Source organism: Bubalus kerabau, chromosome X (assembly GCF_029407905.1).
Source record: "Bubalus kerabau isolate K-KA32 ecotype Philippines breed swamp buffalo chromosome X, PCC_UOA_SB_1v2, whole genome shotgun sequence".
Classification (NCBI taxonomy): Eukaryota; Metazoa; Chordata; class Mammalia; order Artiodactyla; family Bovidae; genus Bubalus; species Bubalus kerabau.
In genome coordinates, this window is record NC_073647.1 from 113,782,897 (window position 1) to 113,795,996 (window position 13,100).

The window sequence follows — 13,100 nt, forward strand, 5'->3', positions numbered from 1 at the left end:
ACAGTATGATGATAGAGTGGGTGCCTATTTTCAGTTCAGTTCAGTTGCTCGGTCGTGTCCAACTCTTTGCCTATTTTAGACAGCGTATTCAAAAGCAGAGACATCACTTTGCTGACAAAGGTCTGGATAGTTAAAGCTATGGTTTTTCAAGTAGTCATGTACGGATGTGAGAATTGGACCAACAAGAAGACTGAGTGCCAAAGATTCAATGCTTTCAAATTGTGGTGAAGGAGAAGCCTCTTGAGAATCCCTTGGATAACAAGGAGACCAAACCAGTCAATTCTAAAGGAAATCAGCCCTGAATATTCATTGAAAGGACTGATGCTGAGGCTGAAGCTCTAATACTTTGGCCACCTGATGCAAAGAGCTGACTCACTGGAAAAGACTGATGCTGGGAAAGATTGAGGGCAGGAGGAGAAGGGGGCCACAGAGGATGAGATGGTTAGATAACATCACTGACTCAATAGACATGAATTTGTGCAAACTCCAGGAAATGGTGAAGGACAGGAAAGCCTGGTGCACTACAGTCCATGGGTTTGCAAAGTTGGACATGATTTAGTGACTGGAAAACAACAGGGTGCCTATGATTCGTGTAGCAAAGTAACAATATAAGGGACACCCTTAAACTGATGAAGGATATGAAACCAATTATTAATGTATTGCCTCCCTGTTCTAATTTCACCCTTTAAGATAAGTTCTCTGATAATGGATGGATTACTTTAAGAATCTCTCTTTCAGAGTGATCATGATGTTCTGTTTTCTCAGGTAGAAGACACTGGATGGACATTGAAGGAGGAAGTAGCTCTCCTGTGACTTCTGACTGTCAGAAGTGTGAGTGTAATGATAGCCTAGGTGTTCTGCTCCAAGCATGGGCCCAGAAAAACTGTCCTCATCAATTGTGCAGAACCAGTATGGCCTGGTTAGCTTTCTGTGGGCCTCTTCATAGGGATATCTTGTGCTCCATGCCACGTACCCACTGATTCCCCCTACTTGATTGCACTCATTCCTCACCTTACCCCACCACTAGGTTTATCTCCTGCACTTATCCAAAGGCTGCGACCCTCACATCATCGAGGCCCTCCTGATCCTATGTATAGGACATTGCTAGTTCCAGGCCTCCAACTCCACCAGGTCCCTTGTTCCTACTACATGTCCACATGCTGGCCATGAGCTGTGGCTTTCCCACACTGATGTTCACCAGAGGATACCTTCCTGTTTACTCTGCCACTGTAGACCAGCTCTGGTTCCGCAGACTGGCTCTGGCACTGGTAAATTAGCAAACTTCTCTGCCATCCAGTAGGTTCTGCTACACCTTCTCCAATGAGCTGTTATCTCTAGCCTTGTGGAAGAACCCCCATTCCAAGTTTGTCTTTCTTTGGGCATGCTTCTCAAACCCAGAATACCATATAGAGTTTTCCTATATCCTATATATCCTACATGTGTCATATTTAATAATTCTTTATGTTTAAACACTATGTTTAATTTTCTCCTGTCCACTGTGTATTTTCCATCTCCTGATTGGATCCAGGTTGCTACAGAACACAACACCTACAACAAATACCATTCTTGGAATTACTAAAAGCTTTCTTTTGAGAGTTTCATGAAGTAAGAATGTCCACTATCACCCAGAAAGTATAGTAGGTGGGAAAAGAAGGAACAAAGTGCTTGGAAAGGAAGATGTGAAACTGGCACTATTTGCAGATGATATAATTCTGTACACTAAATTCTACAGGTATTTACAGACAAATTGGTAGAATCAATAAAAGAGTTTAGGTGGCTGTTTATAGGATAAAATATTAACATTCAGAAGTCAATTTTATTCTATTTACCAGCAATATATTTACAAAATGAAAATTTCAAAGGCAGTATTTGTAAAATATGAAGTACCTAGGATAAAATGCTCTCTTATGGGAAAAATGAAATATTATTGGGACATATTAATGAAGTTTTTATTAAAAGGAAAGGCACACCATATCCATTCAATAGCATTTTATATTCTAGACAAGAAATCAAATCTAAAAGTGCAATGCAGTCCCAATTAGAACCCTAAATGGGGTTTTGGTTGAATTTTTTCTGATGAATTGATATTTGAAAAGGATTCAAGAGAGGCAAAAAAATAACCTAGACATTCTTGAAGAACAAGGTAGAATTGAGTGGCCTTATCCAAATATCAGAATTGGCTGTAGAACTGTAGGGATGAATTTGTGGTATTTTAAGTAGACAGATAAATAGAGCCATGGTACTTAATAGAGAATACACAAACTAGCCCATACATAGGTAGATGTTTGATTTATGACACATGCAGAACTGCAAATCAGTTGGAAAAGGGCAGACTTTTCAATAAGTGGTTCACTGAAACAATCAGATATCCACATAAAAAAAAGAAAGAAACCCTACTCAACACTATACACAGACATCACTTGTAGGTGGATTATGACCTAACTGTGAGAGGCAAAACCATAAATATTTCAGAAGACAATATAGAGAATAGTTTTATGGCCCCAGGGCAGGGACAGATTTCTTGAAACAGAAAAACACTAGCCATAAGGAAAAGAATGATAAATTTTGACTATGCTATCATTAAGTATGTTATATAATTAAGCATGTCTTAATTAAAGTCTGTTCACAAAGCACAGCACAGAAGAGAAAATACAAACAACAAAACAAAAGATTATTTTAGCCACACATATAACCACCAGTGGATTGATATTTAAAACACACAAATAACTCACTGTATCAGTAAAAACAGGATGGGAAATAGAATAGAAAAATGGTGAAAGAGTTGAACATGAACAGGCTTTTCATAGGAGAGAATGTCCAAAATGTTCATAAACGTAAGAATGTGCAAAAATTTAATAGTAGAGGAAAACAAGTAAATTAAATTCTGGCAATATTTGGTGTAGATGAAGATATGCAGGCAGAGGAACTCTCTATGTTGCTACTGGGACTATAAGTTGGTACAGCCACTACAGAAAACAATTTGGCACCATGTAGAAAAGCTGGAGATATGCATACTCTATGGGCCAGTGATTCTCTTCTTGCTTGTATACCCAAGAGACTTTTAAACATGAGTCCTATGAAAAATGCCCAAGAAGGTTCATTGCACCATTGTTCATGATTAAAAGCTAAAAACAGCCCCAGTGTTTATCCAGTGTAGAATGATACAATCATATCACAATTACTTTGCTAAAATCATGCATTGGAATGCTAGTCAATGATGGAGACAAAAGGTCCAAGGCTACTAGGCACAAGATGGATGAGTCTCTCAAATAAATATGATATAGAATGAAAGAAGCAGGCCATAAAGGGGAGCATGCAGTATTATTCCACTGACACAACTTCAAATAAACTGTATTGCTTAGGAATGCATACAAAAGTTGTAAAGTCATGTTTATAAAAAAGTATTTTAGAAATTATCATCATAAAGTCAAGATAATGGCTATATCCATAGGGGAGAGTGTGGGTTGTGATTGGGAGGAATACCAGTGGCTGTAGTCTGGAAGGCTGGCAATGTTCTATTTCTTGACCTTGGTCCTGGTTACGTGTGTTTGCTTTTACAAGGGGCTTCCCTGGCGTTATCTAAACCTGGCAGATACGTTATATGCACTTCTGTGTGCCTCAGATTTGAAAAAATAAGTGCTTTCTCCAAAAAACATAATAGAAAATAAAATGTGTGATGTAGAACTTTTGATGAGGTTTGAACTGTTATGGATGAAAAACTTGATCTTTTAATCAAGAGAGCAGTAAGTGTCCATTATCATTAGAAGAGGCAAAAGAAGGGATTGTTTAAACTGTCATTTAGTCACTAAAAATGCCTGACTCTTTTGGGACCCCATGGATTATAGCTGGCCAGGCTCCTCTGTCCATGGGATTTCTCTGGCAAGAGTACTGGAGAGGGTTGCCATTTCCTTCTCCAGGGAATCTTCTTGACCCAGGGATGGACCCGTGTCTACTGCACTGGTAGGAGGATTCTTTACCACTAAGCCATCAGGGAGGCCCATTTAAACTATAGGTATCCCATAATCTAGTCAGCACTTGAAACCTTTCTCTTGCCAGATAATTCACCCTATATTTAAATCAATTCCCAACTCACTGATGACTGACAAATTGGAGGATCATCATCAATATTAATAAGATCATTAGGCATCACAGGCCAAATCCATTACAGTGAGACTAGGCCACCACACTTAAATGCAAGCAGGCACACCGAGGCTACTGGGCAGGCAAAAGGCATCTGTGCCTTTTTCTCAGGACAGTCCACTACAGTAACTTAGGGTTAACCCTATCACATTTCACCAGTACTGCTGTCCAGAGACCTCCACGTACTGGAGAAGCTAGAGTAAGCTGAGGAATGTCCTCATCATGCTGTGAGATTGGACATGAAATTTACCATGGTGTACCCAAAGCTGGACGGAGAAGGCAATGGCACCCCACTCCAGTACTCTTGCCTGGAAAATCCTATGGACGGAGGAGTCTGGTAGGCTGCAGTCCATGGGGTCGCTGAGGGTCGGACACGACTGAGCGACTTCACTTTCACTTTTCACTTTCATGCATTGGAGAAGGAAATGGCAACCCACTCCAGTGTTCTTGCCTGGAGAATCCCAGGGATGGGGGAGCCTGGTGGGCTGCCGTCTATGGGGTCGCACAGAGTCGGACATGACTGGGGTGACTTAGCAGCATCACCCAAAGCTGGAAGAGCAAAGAGTTGGTTTAGGTTGTGCACCTTATAGGGAGAACCCAGGAGGAGGTTGGGTCTTCCAGATTTCAATATAAACTACTTCATCCTCCAGGCCTTGCATTTCTAGGCTCAACAGTGCTAATCTGCTTTGACCCCACCTCTTACTCATTATAGTCTCTGCAATAGCAGGACGAAAAATTTAACTATGGGACAAATTTTCCTGAGGACATTGCTCAAGACAGTTCTGAATATGGAAGTCTCCAGGAAAATTTTTAAAAAGACATAATTTTCCATAGTGTATTCTCTCAGGAATTTTCTGTCACCTATCAATCCAGCCAACCATCCATCCAATACACAGTGTTTAACACATGGTAAGTGCTAACTACCATGCTTAGCACTGGGAGGGACTGGGGTGTATGTGTTTATTTTGATACATACCGTGAGGTTCCGGTTTATGTTGCCATTTAGTAGATAGATACCTAAGGTATTCATTCCAGCACTTTTTACTGAAGTGAACTGCCATTTCCCTTGAATCTCTGAAGACCTCCTTGATTTCCTACTAATATTAACAGGGGAACTTATTTATGTATATGAGGCTCTGCCCCTGGGCGTTTTATTCTGTTCTAGAGACCCTGTACAAGAATATTTAAATCACGGTGGCGTTCAACACGTTTTAATATCTGATAGGGCCAGTTTCTGCGCAGTGCACTTTTTTTTTCTCTTTCAGGAACGTGTTCGGGCCCGCGGCAGGGGGCGGGATCGCGCCTCCTCCGCGGCTCTGGTTCCAGTGGAGCTTCACGGACGCAGAGATGGAAATCCCGAGGCTGCTCCCGGCTCGCGGGATGCGACAAACCGGCGGGGCTGGCAGCCCCGAGGGCAGCGGCCGGATCCGCGGAGGTCCTGACCTGCGGGCCAGTCAGGCCCCGGCGCGCCGCCTCCTGCTGCTCCGGGGCCCCCAAGATGGCGGGCCCGGGCGGCGGCGTGAGGAGGCCAGCGCGGCCTCTTCGTGCCCAGGCCCAGGCCCGAGCCCGTTGGCGCTGAGGCCCGATCACGCTAGCGGCTGTGGCAGCGGCGGCGGGAGCGGAGGCGATGACTTCTTCCTGGTGCTGCTGGACCCGGTGGGTGGAGACGTAGCTACCGCGGGCGCTGGCCAGGCCACAGGGCCCGTGTGGAGGGAGGAAGCCGGGCTGGGCCCAAGGCTCCTGGGGGGCGAAAGCGGCGCGAACCCCGAGGGCCGCCCTGCGCTGGGCCCCAGCTGCCTGTCGGCTATCCCGGCTCCAGTCCCGGCCCTGGCCCCGATCCCCGCTTCAGGCCTGGGCCCTGCCGCGGCCTTCGCAGGCACAGTCGCCATTCACAACCAAAACCTGCTGTTGCGCTTGGAGAACGGCGTCCTCACCCTAGCCACGCCCCCACCGCAGCCCGGGGGTCTGATCGTCCCGCAAGCTGGGATCCCGCACGCTGCGCAGCCTGGAGACTGTCCCGAGCTGCCGCCCGACCTCCTGCTGGCGGAGCGGGCAGAACCTGCGCCTGCCCCAGCGCCCAAGGAGGAGGCGGAGGGCCTGGCGGCTATTGAGAGCCCTCGCGGGCCGCCAGGCCCAGGCCAGGGCGTGTTGCTGTACCTGTGTCCTGAGGTGCAGTGCGGACAAACCTTTGCAAAGAAGCACCAGCTGAAGGTGCACCTGCTGACACACAGCAGCAGCCAGGGCCAGCGGCCCTTCAAGTGCCCCCTGGGTGGTTGTGGGTGGACCTTCACCACCTCCTACAAGCTCAAGAGGCATCTGCAGTCACACGACAAACTGAGGCCCTTCGGCTGCCCAGCAGAGGGCTGTGGCAAGAGCTTCACCACCGTGTATAACCTCAAAGCACACATGAAGGGCCACGAGCAGGAGAACTCATTCAAATGTGAGGTGTGTGAGGAGACCTTCCCCACGCAGGCCAAACTCAGCGCCCACCAGCGCAGCCACTTCGAGCCTGAGAGGCCCTACCAGTGTGCGTTTTCCAGCTGCAAGAAGACATTTATCACAGTGAGTGCCCTGTTTTCCCATAACCGCGCCCACTTCAGGGAACAGGAACTCTTTTCCTGTTCCTTTCCTGGCTGCAGTAAACAGTATGACAAGGCTTGTAGGCTGAAAATTCACCTTCGGAGCCACACTGGTGAGAGACCGTTCCTTTGTGACTTTGAGGGCTGTGGCTGGAACTTCACTAGCATGTCCAAACTCCTAAGGCACAAACGGAAGCACGACGATGACCGGAGGTTCATGTGCCCGGTGGAAGGGTGTGGGAAATCTTTCACAAGGGCTGAACATCTGAAAGGCCACAGCATAACCCACCTGGGCACGAAGCCTTTTGTGTGCCCGGTGGAAGGTTGCTGTGCCAGGTTCTCTGCTCGCAGTAGTCTCTACATTCACTCCAAGAAACACTTGCAGGATGTGGACACTTGGAAAAGCCGATGCCCAGTCGCCACTTGTAATAAACTCTTCACATCCAAGCACAGCATGAAGACCCACATGGCCAAAAGGCACAACCTGCGCCAGGATCTCTTAGCTCAGCTGGAAGCTGCAAATTCTCTTACACCCAGCAGTGAACTTACCAGCCAGGGGCAGAGTGACCTCAGTGATGCAGAGCTTGTGTCTCTCTTCTCTGATGCGCCTGGTAATAGTTCTGCTGCAGTACTGGACACGGCATTGGTGAACTCTGGGATCTTGACTATTGATGTGGCTTCTGTGAACTCAACTCTGGCAGGAAACCTCCCTGCTAATAATAATAATTCCTTAGGGCAGGCAGTGGACCCTCAGGCCTTGATGGCCACCAGTGACCTTCCTCAAAGTTTGGATACCTCACTCTTCTTTGGAACGACAGCAGCAGGTTTTCAGCAGGGTCCCTTAGATATGGATGATGTCTCAAGTCTAAGTGCGGGGCCGTTGGCATCTCTGAGCTCTTTGGCTTTGAAAAACTCGAGTCAAGAGCCCCAAGCTTTGATCCCTAGCAGTAAGCTAACAGTAGACACAGATGCTCTGACTCCTTCAAGCACCCTTTGTGAAAACAGTGTCTCAGAACTACTGCCACCAACCAAAACGGAATGGAATGTACATCCTGACTCGGACTTCTTTGCACAGGAGGAAGAAACCCAGTTTGGATTCTCCAATCCAGCAGGAAACCATGGGTCTCAGAAAGAAACAGATCTTATCACAGTGACTGGCAGCTCATTTTTGGTATGAACTAAATTCTGTTCATTCCTGCCACATGGCTTACTTTTATTGATGACACTCAATTTTGAGAATATTCTGGCCTGAATGCTTAAATACAGTCATTTCTTATAGGTCTGAAGGAGAACAGAGCCTTGGGCTGAAAGTTTGGAGGTTTAAATCCTGATCTTGGGTCTGGAACTTGCGGGTTGTGTGACCTTGAACAAGTCACTTATCCTATCTGAGCCTTAATTTCCTTATTTATGAGATGAGGTGGTTTGAATAGATTGTTTCAAAGGTCTTTTCAATTCTATGATTCCTTGATAATATGCTTCTTTCCTTGAGAAAAATTAGAACATTTTTTCAGTGATGTTGCATGTGCTTTTTTCAAACATGCATAATATACACATAATATAATGAACATTCATATACATGACACCCAACTTCAGCTATTATCAATTCATGAATATTCTTTTTTATCTAATCTCCATTCATACCATCTTCCAGTATTATTTTGAAATAAATACAAGGTATCACATAATTTCAACCATAAATATGCAATATATAGTTCTGAAAAGCATGGGCTGTTTTCAAAAAATCTTCAATTCCATTGTCATACTTAAAGTTAGCAGTAATTCCTTAATACTGTCAACATTCCAGCTTATAATTGTCTCATAAATGCTATTTGTTGTTAACATTTAAACAGTTAGAATCTGAGTAAGCCTCTTAAGTGTATTTTTAATCTGTATATTACCATATTGTCTCTTTGCATTTAATTCATTGAAGAAAAGTTATTTCACATGTAGAGCTTACCACAGTCTTAAGTCTTGGTGATTATATCCATGTGGTGTCACATTCCTCTACACTCTATTTCCTTAATTTGGTGTTTGGATCTAGAGACTTGGTCAGAATGGAAATATGATTTTGGGGCCATGAATGTTTCATGTGTTGTGTTCTTTTAGCATGTGGCACAGAATGTCTAGTTTTCTCTTGGATATTTGCAGCTGCCGGTGATCAGTGCATTAATTCATAATTACCTTTGCTTCTGATATCATGATTTGTTCTTGTAGAGTTACTATTAGTGGAGGAATAAATGCTGCTGAAGGCATATGTAAAAATTCATTAGAAATATATTCAATGACAAAATATTTTCTTGAAGATAGAACTAACAAGGAGAAAAGGTAACAAAAAATGTGTTGACTCTGTTCACCATTTATCTTCCTCCTCTCTTTTGATGATGAGAAGGTTTGTTTTTATAGAAATTGCCAGCCAGGACTTGGACATGAAACAGCATGTACATGCTTACTCATTCGTGTCCGACTCTGAGACCTCATGGACTGTAGCCCACCAGTCTCCTCTGTCCATGGGATTTTCCATGGCAAGAATACTGGATTGGGTAACCATTCTCTTCTCCAGGTTATCTTCCTGACCCCGGTCTTGAACCTGGGTCTCCTATATTGCAGGCAGTTTCTTTACCATCTGAGCCACTAGGGAAGCCTGAGATGAAACAGACCCAGGGTCAAATTCATGTTGAATAAGTGGCCTTGAATAAATTAGTTTCACTAAGCTTCAGTTTCCTAGCTGTCAAATGATCATAGCAATGCACATACATAGCTAACACACCTGAGACTTTTAATCCTTTCCAGTTTTTAATAGGTAAGGAAAAAATATTACATCTTTGGCTTATCTTGTTGAATTTATACAATCCTTTCACGCTCTCAATCCTCCTTACTATAAGGAAGAAATTGGGATAATTTGATCCTGTTCCTGTCTAGACAATAAGGTTTGTGAGAATTAGGGTGAAGCAGGATGGGGAAATCTCTTTATTTCCTCCACTGTATTATTTCCTCCCTGCCAGGAATTTCTGTGGCTAATGCCAGAAGTGGAAACATTACTCACAGGTATATCTGCATCCCTATTCATTAGACCAATCTGTCACCATCTTTGATCTCTTTCAGAGTTAGACTTTGCTGTACCTCCAAAGTCGCTTGTGCATGAAACTGATAATGAAGCAGAGAAAGATTCCTCCTCTCTGTGGTTTGGAGAGCTCATTGCATTTTCCCAGAGTTGAAAGGAAAGGTTGAAGCTGAATATTGTGTAAAATTTCTGTCTTACATGAGTTTGGCATTTTTAACTTTGTGGAATATCTTCACAACTGTTGTTCAGAGCAACCCTGTGTGGTGGTTTTGGCAAAGTCTGCTGTGACTCATGGCATTTTAGCAAATGCACATTCCAAATGGACTTTGGCTAGTGACTGACAGTTCTATATATAGCTTAAAACAAAGAAGATAAATTCTTTTCACCTCTCCCTTCCCACTCATCCAACTTTCATGATTTATTACTGTGTCATAACTAGCTGCTGTTTTCCACTTTAATTGGTTTCTGTTACTTTCTGTTTACTTTCTCGCCCGTCCTTGTATGTGCATTCCAGCCCTTGCCATGCCTTACTTTTTATTTTTTAATGGATAGATCTCTTCTTGCCACTGTTCCTCAGATCTCCTCATAGACATTTTCTTCCACTGATAACATTTGCTGAGTGTACACTGCAGTTGTGTGTATAGTAAGAAGTTATTTTCTGAGCTTAAATAATCCTGTGTGTATATATATGACTCAGATGATATAAGACATTATTTTCTATATTGTGCAGACAAGAAATGGATTTCTGTTTCATTATTTCCATTTTTAAGAAGTTTTTGCCAAGGAGTTCAGTTAAAACTCTTTATTTGCTGTAGTGTACTAGCCCAGTAGTGTTTGCATGTGAATGTCTATGGATGACATTTATTGTAGCGCTTTGGAAGTGCACCAAAAAATTGTCACTTTGAAATGTTTATGTACTGTGTGTAAGGGAGTATACACACATATCCACATAAATATATTTTTAAAATGGTTTTATTCATTTAGTGATAAAAGTAGACATACTTTTGTAAATCAGAGAAGTGCTCAGAATTTCATTGTGTCTACTCAGTGTTTTCTCTTTTTGCTTTAGAAATATTTGTATTCATAAAGCACATTTAAAAATATTGTAATTCATTAAGGACTCTTAAATTGACCACTATATTGCATATCTGGCAGTTAATGTGCGTCGAGGATTGGAATGAACACACAAGTAGCAAACATCAAATAAATTACTTACACATGAAGATAATTTATACTGTGATTTCTTTTTTTGAATTCCTTAAACCAAGTTCCATCCAATAAAAAAATCATTATACTTTTTCCTACTCATTGAATTTTCAAAAGACAGATGTTAACTTTTCTCATGGGTTCACAGGATTTCATTGAACAAATTCATTCAAATAATTCCCTTTCAACTCCATTTTCTAAAAAAATGGTGGACCTTTTTATACTTTAAAGGTATGAAGTTAAATTTCTGTTGTTGATGGTTTAAAATTGCCATCAGTCCTTTTAAATAATTGTACACATTTTAATTTAATCCTATTTCCTTTCTGCTTCTCCTCCATTTGGTTTATTTAAAAAATCTTGCCAATTGGAAGCATAATAATATAATGGCTTAAAACAGGTTTATTTCTGGGTACTCTGTTGATCACATTGATCATGTTAAAAATATACTGGCATTGGCATTTTTATCAATGTAATGAATATATTATATATAATATATTATAATATATTATATTATATTATAATAATATATAATGAATATATTAATGTAATGAATATAACACAGTGCTGAATAGCAGGAGTTAATTATGAGTAAAGTATGAAATTTATTTGTCTCTTCATGTTCTTATCCAGGAGGCATATGAGAAGGCAATTTATTAACTGGAGGTACCACTGTATTTATTTCAAGTTAATAAATACTTATTAAGCATCATTGTGCAAAATACAACGTAACATAGTAAAGGTTCTATAAGAAGAGTAATATTCAACTCTGACATTTACAAAGATTACAGTTGATGGGAGACATAAAAAGATTAAATGGAGAAGAGAAACAGGAAAAGTTTAATTTGGTACCAAAATGACTGACGGGGGGAAAAAAACCGGTAAGAATAATGAGTTTATTCTGAACACAGATGAGAGCCAGTGAATGTGTTTAAATTCAGGAGTCAGATCATGAAAATGATATCTAGAGTGTTAATATAATGGAAGTGTACAATACGGATTAGATGGTGCATGCGTGCACGCTAGGTTGCTCTAGTCATGTCCAACTCTGTGTGACCCTATGATCTGGAGCCCACCAGGCTCCTCTGTCAATGGGATTTTCCAGGTGAGAATACTAGAGTGGGTTGCCATACCCTCCTCCAGGGGATCTTACTGACCCAGAGATCGAACCCTCATCTCTTATGCCTCCTGCCTTGGCAGGTAGGTTCTTTATCACTAGTGACACCTGAGAAGCCTGAATTAGATGGTAGAGACTGGAATAGAAAACCAGTGAAAGCTTTTGGCCTGAATTAGATGGTAGAGACTGGAATAGAAAACCAGTGAGAAAGCTTTTGCAGCAGCGCAGGTGTTCTATGATGAAACATGAACCCTGGACTAGATGCTGTCAGTGGGAAATGACAAGAAGGAACAAATATTAGGGAGATAGCTATCATCATAGCAAATTAGAAATAACTCAAGTTTCCTTGGGGACTGTAATAATCATTTTCACTTAACAGTGAAGTAAGTAAGAAAGTCTTTTTTGGAAATGAGTGTGTTAAGATGGTGTTTAGCTAAATGATAATTTTAAAATAATTGTTATTCCTGCATAAGCTATCCACATTGTGCTTTATCTGCTTTCTAAACAGCAACTGAGGGCCACTTACTCTTTCTTAGTTCTCTCAGGCATTCTTAGAACTACCTATACAATTCTGATCCTTTTATTTCCCTTTCAATTATGAGAGGCCTCTTCACCTTGTCTTGAGTGAGACATTGAACAACGTGGTTACTAGTTTACATGGCTATTGAGGACTTGAAATGGGCCTAGTGTGAATGTAAGACTGAATTTTTAATTAAATTTAATTTAAATTGAATCTGAAACAGTTGAAAATATTTTCTGTTAAACACAACTTTACTGTTTTAGTAGGATTAAATTTCACTTTAATTATTGAAACTTTAACATCCAAATTGAGATGTACTGTAAAATACAAACATAATTTTGAAGGCTTAGTGCACAAAAATATTTCATAGTATTTTTTATTGATTACACATTGAATTATATTTGAATATTTTTCAGTTTTATTGAGGTATAACTGACAGTAAAATTGTAAAATATTTAAAATGTACATTGTGGTGGTTTG

At 41.6% G+C, this 13,100-nt stretch overlaps 1 protein-coding gene across 1 annotated transcript; it reads left to right on the top strand.

Annotated features, from left to right (window-relative positions):
* Nucleotides 1–812: 812 nt before the first annotated feature.
* On the top strand, nucleotides 813–11,431 carry LOC129639866 (zinc finger X-linked protein ZXDB-like). The gene is made up of 2 exons (XM_055565137.1): nucleotides 813–831; nucleotides 5,406–11,431. Exon 2 carries the CDS (start codon nucleotides 5,488–5,490, stop codon nucleotides 7,894–7,896), a length of 2,409 nt encoding a protein of 802 aa, XP_055421112.1. The 5' UTR covers nucleotides 813–831; nucleotides 5,406–5,487; the 3' UTR covers nucleotides 7,897–11,431.
* The last annotated feature ends 1,669 nt before the right edge of the window (nucleotides 11,432–13,100 follow it).